Source organism: Cherax quadricarinatus, unplaced genomic scaffold, assembly GCF_038502225.1.
Source record: "Cherax quadricarinatus isolate ZL_2023a unplaced genomic scaffold, ASM3850222v1 Contig792, whole genome shotgun sequence".
Lineage (NCBI taxonomy): Eukaryota > Metazoa > Arthropoda > Malacostraca > Decapoda > Parastacidae > Cherax > Cherax quadricarinatus.
This window is the reverse complement of record NW_027195818.1, coordinates 46370-58945: the sequence shown is the minus strand read 5'-3', so window position 1 is coordinate 58945 and position 12576 is coordinate 46370. Positions and strand designations below refer to the sequence as shown.

The 12576-nt window shown below is 35.8% G+C and overlaps 1 protein-coding gene across 1 annotated transcript in view; it reads left to right on the top strand.

Moving 5' to 3' along the window:
* LOC128703042 (uncharacterized) overlaps positions 1-12576 on the top strand; it is an 80528-nt gene that overhangs the window by 42317 nt on the left and 25635 nt on the right. Inside the window, exon 5 of the mRNA XM_070080692.1 lies at positions 2963-3023. Coding sequence (XP_069936793.1) covers positions 2963-3023 — 61 coding nt within the window. The remainder of the gene's footprint in view (positions 1-2962; positions 3024-12576) is intronic.

Sequence of the window (12576 nt, the reverse complement as noted above, 5' to 3'; positions counted from 1 at the left end):
ATAGAATTTGGGAGGAATTTAATAATACATTGGACAAATAATAAATCTTAATTTTTGGGAAGAATAGTTCGTGGGTTGCCTAAAGGACCTGTCTAGTTGGGTCAGCAGACCTGCTGCAGTGTTCTCCTTCTTATGAGTCGCGCATCAGGTGTTGCTTTGTTGTGGGATGTGATGGTGAAATGTGGTCTAGACCCTTTATATGCCTTCCTTTTATGCATTACTTTTATTGTTCCTTGATAATGTGAGTAGTCATGAATGCGCTTGGAATTTTATTATTCTTCCACAGTTGTTGTTTTGCATATATATATATATATATATATATATATATATATATATATATATATATATATATATATATATATATATATATATATATATATATATATATATATGGGGTAGGTTTAAAAATGTAGTGTTAGAGTGTTCAGCAGAAGTTTGTGGTTACAGGAAAGTGGGTGCGGGAGGGAAGAGGAGCGATTGGTGGAATGATGATGTAAAGAGAGTAGCAAGGGAGAAAAAGTTAGCATATGAGAAGTTTTTACAAAGTAGAAGTGATGCAAGGAGGGAAGAGTATATGGAGAAAAAGAGAGAGGTTAAGAGAGTGGTGAAGCAATGTAAAAAGAGAGCAAATGAGAGAGTGGGTGAGATGTTATCAACAAATTTTGTTGAAAATAAGAAAAAGTTTTGGAGTGAGATTAACAAGTTAAGAAAGCCTAGAGAACAAATGGATTTGTCAGTTAAAAATAGGAGAGGAGAGTTATTAAATGGAGAGTTAGAGGTATTGGGAAGATGGAGGGAATATTTTGAGGAATTGTTAAATGTTGATGAAGATAGGGAAGCTGTAATTTCGTGTATAGGGCAAGGAGGAATAACATCTTGTAGGAGTGAGGAAGAGCCAGTTGTGAGTGTGGGGGAAGTTCGTGAGGCAGTAGGTAAAATGAAAGGGGGTAAGGCAGCCGGGATTGATGAGATAAAGATAGAAATGTTAAAAGCAGGTGGGGATATAGTTTTGGAGTGGTTGGTGCAGTTATTTAATAAATGTATGGAAGAGGGTAAGGTACCTAGGGATTGGCAGAGAGCATGCATAGTTCCTTTGTATAAAGGCAAAGGGGATAAAAGAGAGTGCAAAAATTATAGGGGGATAAGTCTGCTGAGTATACCTGGTAAAGTGTATGGTAGAGTTATTATTGAAAGAATTAAGAGTAAGACGGAGAATAGGATAGCAGATGAACAAGGAGGCTTTAGGAAAGGTAGGGGGTGTGTGGACCAGGTGTTTACAGTGAAACATATAAGTGAACAGTATTTAGATAAGGCTAAAGAGGTCTTTGTGGCATTTATGGATTTGGAAAAGGCGTATGACAGGGTGGATAGGGGGGCAATGTGGCAGATGTTGCAAGTGTATGGTGTAGGAGGTAGGTTACTGAAAGCAGTGAAGAGTTTTTACGAGGATAGTGAGGCTCAAGTTAGAGTATGTAGGAAAGAGGGAAATTATTTCCCAGTAAAAGTAGGCCTTAGACAAGGATGTGTGATGTCACCGTGGTTGTTTGGTATATTTATAGATGGGGTTGTAAGAGAAGTAAATGCGAGGGTCTTGACAAGAGGCGTGGAGTTAAAAGATAAAGAATCACACACAAAGTGGGAGTTGTCACAGCTGCTCTTTGCTGATGACACTGTGCTCTTGGGAGATTCTGAAGAGAAGTTGCAGAGATTTGTGGATGAATTTGGTAGGGTGTGCAAAAGAAGAAAATTAAAGGTGAATACAGGAAAGAGTAAGGTTATGAGGATAACAAAAAGATTAGGTGATGAAAGATTGAATATCAGATTGGAGGGAGAGAGTATGGAGGAGGTGAATGTATTCAGATATTTGGGAGTGGACGTGTCAGCGGATGGGTCTATGAAAGATGAGGTGAATCATAGAATTGATGAGGGAAAAAGAGTGAGTGGTGCACTTAGGAGTCTGTGGAGACAAAGAACTTTGTCCTTGGAGGCAAAGAAGGGAATGTATGAGAGTATAGTTTTACCAACGCTCTTATATGGGTGTGAAGCATGGGTGATGAAAGTTGCAGCGAGGAGAAGGCTGGAGGCAGTGGAGATGTCATGTCTGAGGGCAATGTGTGGTGTGAATATAATGCAGAGAATTCGTAGTTTGGAAGTTAGGAGGAGGTGCGGGATTACCAAAACTGTTGTCCAGAGGGCTGAGGAAGGGTTGTTGAGGTGGTTCGGACATGTAGAGAGAATGGAGCGAAACAGAATGACTTCAAGAGTGTATCAGTCTGTAGTGGAAGGAAGGCGGGGTAGGGGTCGGCCTAGGAAAGGTTGGAGAGAGGGGGTAAAGGAGGTTTTGTGTGCGAGGGGCTTGGACTTCCAGCAGGTATGCATGAGCGTGTTTGACAGGAGTGAATGGAGACAAATGGTTTTTAATACTTGACGTGCTGTTGGAGTGTGAGCAAAGTAACATTTATGAAGGGATTCAGGGAAACCGGCAGGCCGGACTTGAGTCCTGGAGATGGGAAGTACAGTGCCTGCACTCTGAAGGAGGGGTGTTAATGTTGCAGTTTAAAAACTGTAGTGTAAAGCACCCTTCTGGCAAGACAGTGATGGAGTGAATGATGGTGAAAGTTTTTCTTTTTCGGGCCACCCTGCCTTGGTGGGAATCGGCCAGTGTGATAATAATAAATAATATATATATATGGTTCAACGAAGCGCATTATGTCATTTTTATTTTAAAGGTGGACACCCATCCTGAATTACTTAAAAGAGAGAGAGACAAGCTGAATATTTAAAACAACAACATAGTTAATGATGTAATCTTTTATTCCTTCTTTCTTTATTCAATACTATTTATTTACATCAGAAAGTTTTAAGAAAAATTCAATCTTACCGAGTTATTGCCTCTGTTTGTTTGTCTTATACTCTGCACTTGAATTTTTTGAAGTACTGTTATTTTGTCATTATTTTCCAGAATGACAATGACTCATCAATCGAAGCTTCAATTCCTTATACAAGATTTAAAGTCATGTCAGGTAAAGTATAATTTTTTATTTTTGAAGATGGTCAGGGCATTTACTAGAAAATAAATTTACGAAATATTCTAACCTGAAATGTGCTAAGCTGTTCCTGTAACTACTAAGCCATGAAGACAAAAATAAAATTCTTACTTAGACTATGGATTCCAGTTCCTCAGCTTAAGTGAGATGATCACCAAAATAATTTACAACATTTCCCAATGTATCAAACAACAGAAGATTTAGAAAAACATTGCTGAGCAATCTATATTTCTCACTAGCCGCGAGTTCAACCCCCGTCAGTACGTGGTTTGGCCTAAATCTATGTTAACATTGCTAAGAACAATCTCAGTCACATGCGTCGAGATTTACACAGTATGTGATTCACATATTATGTGACTATGTTAAATACTTAGAAATTTATTTTATTAGACAACTCTCAGAGATTAAATTAATACAGAATATTAAACTGTATCACAGGTCCATATGTTTGAGCACATTTGACTTTAATGAGTGAGAACTTAATAAAGAGAAAATTATACGCAACTACGAATAAACTATAATCATATATGTTTAAACATAAATTTCCTCTAGTAATGAATACACTAGAAATATAATTTTAGCATAAATAGATATTAACCAAATGGTCAAACAGATTTTTGAACAACTGGTTACTAACAGTGTCATTAATGAGGCTCACCTCCTTACCTAGTTTTGTCCTGGTTTAAACTCTCTTTCTGATTCTATCTAATCCTATATGTAATATAATAGATCCTGTACATTGATCACCGACTACATGGAACATTTAGGATGCTTCCCAGAGTGTGAAGATGTGGTACAATATTGTTCCACCTGGAAACATATATTATCAGCTATACTTCCCAGAGTGTGAAGATGTGGTACAATATTGTTCCATCTGGAAACATATATTATCAGCTATACTTCCCAGAGTGTGAAGATGTGGTACAATATTGTTCCATCTGGAAACATATATTATCAGCTATACTTCCCAGAGTGTGAAGATGTAGTACAATATTGTTCCATCTGGAAACATATAATATTATGCAGAGAATGCGTTCACACCATCAACAAAATTGTGGAAAATAATGTATTTTCCAGGAAAAATACAGTGTATTTTTTTGTAAATTAGTGTAATACATTGTATTTAATAAAATTAATGTCATAAAAAAATGGGAAATTCTGCGCCTGCACAGAAGAGACTCGCCATTGTTGTTTGAATTTAGTAACAAACGTTAGTGAATAATGGGAAGAATTTTTGTGCTCTAGAGGTAAAATTGTTGGATGTGTATTCCTGCATAACTTGAGATATCAGGCGACTGGACAAGACAGCTCCATTAACCTCAGATAAGTTTATTTATGTTGTAACTCTGGCCAGTGTTATTTTCATGGATAGACAGTGAGGTTTTCTGAGTATGATACACATTAATCTCCAGTCAAATTGGTGAGTGATATTAAGATATATTCTCCTTCTATTATGTAAATGTGTGTATATATATAATCATTTATTAATTTTAATATACAGTCCACCAATTTTTAGATTTTCCAGAATTCCTGGTGTGTATGCATATTTCATTTGTAATTAATAGGTCTAGGGCAACTTGTGCACATGACAGTTGTAGGTATCGAAGGAGGACATTTTTGTGACCTAGGTGTCCCAAATTCCTTGTCTAAGTAACTTTGATAAATAATAATTATCTGTGTTACCATTTCCCCTCAAGGAAGGTTCCTTGATGTTGGTGAGGGGCTCTTGATTTAGGGAATTGGATCTGTGCTCCAGTTCCCCGAATTAAGCCTGAATGCCTTCCACATCCCCCCCCCAGGCGCTGTATAATCCTCCGGGCTTAGCGCTTCCCCTTGATTATAATAATAATAATGTGTTACCATTTACTGGTATGTACATTATGAGTTACATCCGTTGGTCTTTCTTGAACCGGATGTAATTAGTGAAGTCATTAATTAGTTAATTACTTAATAAGTATATGTGAAATGACAGATGGAGGTGGATGTTAAGTTCACAAATTTACTTAATGTGTAGTGGATTATAATTATTACAATATTAATTTGGATAAGCCAAGTGTGGCTAAAGATTATATTAATGTGTATAATAATTTTGCTATGCCAAATTCTGGCAAGGATTTATATTAATTTGTATAATATTAATTTTGATAAGCCAATTCTGGCTAAGGTTTGTATTAATGCACATTTAAAATTTATATTATAATTTTCTTACATGTAATTGCTAAGCTCAAGTGTAGCTAGGATTTATTCAAAGGTAAGTTGTATCAGTGTTGTAAGTTGTAATCAGTGTTATTAACTAAGTTGAATTTAATACATTACATCATGGTTGAAAATGAGGAAATTAATGTAGAAGACAAACATATGGAATATAGAGCAAAGAAAGCATCACTGCAGGCTAGAAAAGGGCATGTAACAAAAGCATACAATAAGTGTTTGGAATTAATGAATCAAGAAACTGTGAATACCGATGATTTAAAATTGTATTTAGATGCTTTAGGGAATAGATATGATTCATACAAATTATATTACAACAAATATGAAGAAGATTTGTTAGTAAACTGTGTAGATGAGACTGAAGTAGATCTTATGATTAATCAGTATTATGAATTAGAAGAAAAGATTCTTGTAAAAGCCAGGCTTTGAATAAATTAAAATGTGTAAACCAAGCAGTTAATCAGTCTGCACCAACAAATAAGATGTCTTTACCAAAACTCCCAGAATTATGTTTACCTGTATTTAATCCTGGAGAAAATTGGGAGGAATTTTGGTCAATTTTTATAGCAGCTGTGCATGACAGGAGTGACATAGCCTGTGTAACTAAATTATTTTACCTCAAAGGACAGGTAAGAGGAGATGCTCACATACTCATACAAGCCTTTCCCAATGTAGATGACACTTACAAGGAAGCAATTGACTTGTTGAAGGTCACTTATGGTAATATAGAACAAAGTAGGTTGGATCTAGTGAATATCAGGACATAACTTGAAGACAGTAGGACTATGTACAGAAGATGAGGTAATCAGTCCCTCACCCTTGGAGTAGGTGCGAAGAGCACCGTAGTCGTGGAGATTCTCCACGGTTGAGGGACTGATTACCTCATCTTCTGTACATAGTCCTACTGTCTTCAAGTTATGTCCTAGAATTTGTACTGATAAAGCCACTGGATGGCGAAACGTCTACAATAAAGATACCCAGATGTTGCACATGTGTCTTAATTTCAATATCATTGTTAATTTAAAATCTCCAGATTACACTTACAAAGGTTTACAGCAGTTTAGAGTTAAACTTGAGAGCACTCTCAAAACTTTAAGTAATAAATATAATCTGAAGGAATCAGACTGGTTATTGAATGCCATAGTACAGAATAAATTAAGCTATAAAACACTTGAATGACTCTCGAATAAATATCACAAGGACTATTTTGGACTGGAGGAAATAAGACTAGGTCTACAAGAATTAATTGTTCAGTTGCAGACCAGCCAACCAACTCATTTTAAAGATGCAACACATAATAACTCTGAGGTATCTGTCAAGTTTCACAAAGGGAAAAATTATGCCAATGTTAATAATCAAAATTCATTTCCTAAAAAAAATTGCCTAGGTACATATCAAGTAGCAGGAATCAGAAATAATGATTCTCCACAATGTAAGAAGAATAAGTACCCTCCTAAGGGTAGCCCAGTTAATAAGAAACCAGTCTAAGAAAAGAGAGATTGTCTTTTCTGCAAGGGTACTCATTTTTCTAAGAATTGCAACGCATACAATTCATGGAATGATAAAGTTGAAAGATTGGAGGAACTTGATAGATGTATCAGGTGTTTGGGTAATCACAATGTAAAGGATTGTCATGCCAAATTAAACAACTGTTATCAATGTCACAAAGGAAGACACCATATAGTCATGTGTAAGGGTCTATATGACAATGTTGATAATAATGATAATGTTGACAATCCTGACACAACAGTAGCTAATGTAAAAATTGCTGCTAATGTTAATAATGATGTTTTTGCTGAAGCAGCCTTACCTGTGTTACAGGTAAAAATTGATGATAAAAGGCATAAATCAAAAAATGTAACTGCATTATTGGACCAGGGATCCCAACGTACTTTCATAAAACGTAAATGTCTTGATGGTATGAAAGTACAGATGGGAGATCCCACAACTTTAAAATTATCTGGTTTTCTCTCAATTGTATGACACTGTTTATGTAACTGTCAGGTTGGGCAATGAGAAAAAAACGTGTTAATGCAGTTATTGTAGATAGACTTCCAGAGAAAATATCTACAGTAGGGCTTAGTAAAGCTACAGAAAGACTCTCACATAATGTAAATTTAGCACCTTCTGGTGTAAGTGATGATTCTGTAGGCCCAATAAATATTTTGATAGGTAGTTACTATTATGCCTCCTTTGTAAAGGGTATGGTAAAGAAATGTGGTGTCACCCTTTTAAAGACTGAAGGAGGCCATGTAATGTATGGTAGGATTCCTCGTAGCAATAATTCATGACTAGAGGAAACTACAAATACCATAACTGTGTGTCTTACTTATGAAGTCGTGCCCCAGTATAATTCTTCCATAGAAGATGGTGTTGAGCCAGTGCATAAATTGTGGGAATTAGGCTGCACTGGAATAAATGTAAATGAAGAAAGTCCAGACGATTCTTTTACTCTGGAACAATACCTGAGAGATGTAAAATTTGAATCTGGACAATACTGGGTACGACTTCCGTGGAGACTGAACCATCCAGAATTGCCCACTAATTACAGAATGGCATATGGGCAGTTAAAGGCTCAGCTCTGCTAACTGAGTAAGACACCAGAATTGTTAACTGCCTATAATGATATAATTGCTGAACAATTAATTAATAAATTTATAGAAGAGGTACCTCCTGAGCAAGCCAAAATTTATGGTCACTATTTGCCACATCACGCAGTGAAGAAGGATTCGATGATCACTCCTCTGAGAATTGTGTTTAATTGTAGTGCCAGGAGTAACAAAAATGTACATAGTTTAAATGACTGTTTGATGACAGGTCCGTCGTTGACGGAAAAATTAGGAGAAATCTTATTAAATTTCAGGGTGAAGAATTATGCCTTTACCTCTGACATAAGTAAAGCTTTCCTAAGAGTGGGTTTACAAGAGGCTGACCTGGATTGTACCTGCTTCTTATGGCCTGAGAATCCTAGTTACCCACTTAGCCCTCTGAAAACCTTTCGCTTTAGGAGTGTATTATTTGGTGCTACATCCAGTCCGTTCCTACTTCAAGCGACGATAAATGCACACCTTAAACGTACAGGAAGTCCTTTGAGTAAAGTAATGAGCAAACAATTTTATGTGGACAATTTCCTGGGTGTGACGTAAACTGAAGAGGAACTGTTAATGACTTATGGAGAGGCTAATAAAATAATGCAAAGTGCAAATATGCCTCTGAGGGAATGGAATAGTAACTCGTCCAAATTAAAGGTCAAAATAAGTAAAGATTACCCTGGAGATGAAGTACCAAAATGTAGTAATGTATTGGGTTTAACTTGGGATACTGAGAGAGATTTGTTAATGTTAAAACCTAATAATTACAGTATGCCCAATAAATTAACTGAGAGAGTCTTGCTTGCTGAAGTTTCCAAATGTTTTGATCCACTAGGTTTAGTGTCACCCCTTACTATAAGAGGGAAATTATTAATACAGGAAGCATGGAAACTTAAATGTGCTTGGGATGAAACTCTACCTAAGGAATTCATTATGTTCTTATGTCTCCAATTAAATCACGTACCTTACCTCAGTTGGAATTAACAGCCATTTATGTAGGTGTCAAATTAGCTAATTATGTAAGAAATAAGTTGCAAGAGATAAATATTAGCGACACTGTAATTTGGTCTGATAATGAGGTATCCTTACAATGGATTCGTAATGGAAACAGTAAAATTGTGTACGTACAAAACAGAGTCACTGAAATTAATCAGATACAGGAGAAGTATAATAGTTTGGGTCAGCATATGTTAACATTTAATCATATACCTGGTGAGGAGAATCCAGCTGATTTCTTGTCTCGAGGTTTACCTTATGCTAAATTTGTAAATGCTGTATCATGGTTTAAAGGACCGAGCTGGTTGGTAAATAAAGCTAATTGGCCCCTACAAAAGGAGTATATTGCTTCTGTTGAAATTACTGTGACTTCCCCTCCGATAGTTTGTCCTCCCTTAGCCATTGATATAAATAGGTATTCTTCTTTACCCAAACTAATCAATGTAACTAAGTTGGTGTTTAAATTTCTAAACAAGATGAATATCTCATATAAGTTTTCACATCCTCTTGAATATTGGATAAAGAGGGTACAAGAAGAAATCTATGGAAATGAGATTAAATTGATAATGGAAAGAAAAATTGTGAAAGGTTCCATAATAGAGAAATTGGGGCTGTATTTAGAGAACAATGTAATTAGGTGCAGAGGTAGGTTACAAAATGCTGAATTGGGTGATTATGCTAAACACCCTATCTTACTGCCCAAAACTCATCATCTAACAAATTTAATTGTTCTAAATGCCCATAAAAATGTAATGCATGGTGGGGTACAAGATACCTTAAATTGTATTAGGGAAACTTTCTGGATTCCACAAGGATGGCAGAGTGTAAAAAGAGTGATTAAATCTTTTGTAATATGTCTCCGTGTGGATGCCAGATCCTATATGTACCCAGGTCCTGCACCATTGCCAAAGGAGCATGTACAATTAGTGAAACCATTTGATGTAACAGGTGTAGACTACAGTGGTCCAATAATTTTAACAGGTACTTCAGATGGTGTTCCACTGAAAGTGTATGTTTGTTCACCTGTACTGCTACTAGGGCAGTTCATTTAGAAGTGGCACAGGACTTGTCTGCAGAACAGTTTATACAGCTGTTTCGAAAATTTGCAGCTAGGAGATCCTGTCCGAGATTGATGATTTCGGATAATGCCACAAATTTTGTAGCAGGTGCTCAACATTTGATAGAGTTAAATAACAGTAACGATGTTCAATCTCTGTTAACCCAGCGAGGGTGTACCTGGAAATTTATTACTCCTAGAGCCCCTTGGCAGGGGGGGCTGTACGAAAGACTGATAGGCACAGTGAAGCGGTGTCTCCATAAAGTACTACACCGGAAGAAAATTAATTTGGAAGAATTCCGTGCAGTGTTAGTGGAGGCGGAAAATCGGATAAATAATAGGACTCTCTCGTACATGAGTGATACTCCTGATGCAGATGTATTAACACCTTCTCACCTAATATGTGGAAGGAAATTGGAAGCTGCCCCTGTCTATAGAGATAATCCGGAAGAAAGTGATGAAGATTACAATGATGCGGCAGTGTTGTGTAATAAATTTAAAATGTTAAATAAAGTAATTGATCATTGGTCTAATGTGTGGCATAAGGAATATCTTCTTACACTACGTGAACACTTTTATGGTGCGACAGAGGCAGTAAATCGACAGAACATTCAACCAGGTGACATTGTGTTGATTGATGCTGAACAACATCGAACATCGTGGCCTCTGGGCAAAATATTGACATTGTACCCAGGTGCACAAGGAAAGTTTACGCACAATTAATAAATTGATTCCCTTGGAAATAAATGGTATTCAATCAAACGTAAATGAAAATCTGAGGGAAAGTGACACAAGTGATGAAGATAACGCTGACCAGGTGATGCAGGAAGATGAAATCGTAATAAGACCTACTAGGAGAACAGCCACTCAAGCCAGAACTGGCTGGAATCGTCTCCTAAAGGAAGGAGTAATTTAAGTCGTTTAGCAACGAACTCCGGCCTGCCGCAGTGTGGAAAATAATGTATTTTCCAGAAAAAATAGTGTATTTTTTTTGTAAATTAGTGCAATACATTGTATTTAATAAAATTTATGTCATTAAAAATAGAAAATTCGGCGCCTGCGCAGAAGAGACTCGCCATTGTTGTTTGAATTTAGTAACAAACGTTAGTGAATAATGGGAAGAATTTTCGTTCTCTAGAGGTAAAATTGTTGGATGTGTATTCCTGCATAACTTGAGATATCAGGCGACTGGACAAGACAGCTCCAGGAACCTCAGATAAGTTTATTTATGTTGTAACTCTGGCCAGTGTTATTTTCATGGATAGACAGTGAGGTTTTCTGAGTATGATACACCTTAATCTCCAGTCAAGTTGGTGAGTGATATTAAGATATATTCTCCTTCTGTTATGTAAATGTGTATATATATATAATCATTTATTAATTTTAATATACAGTCCACCAATTTTTATATTTACCAGAATTCCTGGTGTGTATGCATATTTCATTTGTAATTAATAGGTCTAGAGCAACTTGTGGACATGACAGTTGTAGGTATCGAAGGAGGACATTTTTGGGACCTAGGTGTCCCAAATTCCTACTTGTCTAAGTAACTTTGATAAATAATAATTATCTGTGTTACCATTTACTGGTATGTACATTATGAGTTACATCCAGATAAATGCAATTTTCCAGAAAAATTATGAAAACCCTAATTCTTAAATCTTATTCCTACAATTTACCAAAAACTGCGTGACAAAATTCAAAACAGGGGTCAGCGAACTTTTTTTGGGAATTACCCCAAAACAAATTTGTGTACAGTAAGATTCCCCACTAAACCTGAAAGTCTCACAGAATGTAGAAAAACACAACGAGGATTCAAATTCAAAACATTTTATTGAACCCATGTATGGAGAATAGTTACATAAACTGAGAAGTATTTATTATACGCGATAAAGCAAATTTAAAAATAAAACACAAAATTAACAAAATAATAAAATGAAAAATTAACTCCATAAAATAAAAAGTAGTAAGAGAAAAATATAATAACAAGTCTCATTAGGGAACTAAAGAATTTCGTTGTCAACAGTTTCATTTCAGGTTTTGGATCAATGATGTTGTTTTATTTTTAATGCATCATGTCTTTTTCCTAATTGATGTCATCTGAAGGATAAAAGTGAAAAATGATTGAAAAACGGATGAATAATGTGATTTTAGCATCTTAAATAATTTTAACATTGTTACTCATAAAGACCGGGATACAAAAAAAGAAATCACAGAAAACAGAATAGAATATAAAATTAATAGAAAGCTGCCAAACATTTATATCATTATTTGAGCACTTTCAAATATCCATAAATGAATCAAAAATTCTAAAAAAAAATAAATTATAATTAAATTATTACATTGTACACTCCTAATTGTTATGACAAATCACAAAACACTAACTTTCCTTGGTCATCGAAAGTCTTACACCTACTAACATGAACAATGAACTTCTATCGACTGCGAGCAGAGACAATTATTGATAGCGAGACAGGGCACTAGGCCAAAAATCAGGTGACGGTGTGTCAACAATGGGATGTGCGGTTGTCGTGCCGGCTCCCGAATTACTGCTGTCACGAGCACTGTTGCCAGCCACTACAGTCCTTACCCGTTTTACATCACTGCTAACTTAAGAAATGGTCAGTATAAATTAGATTTTTAATTTTATTAATAAACTACAAATTATTTGTTT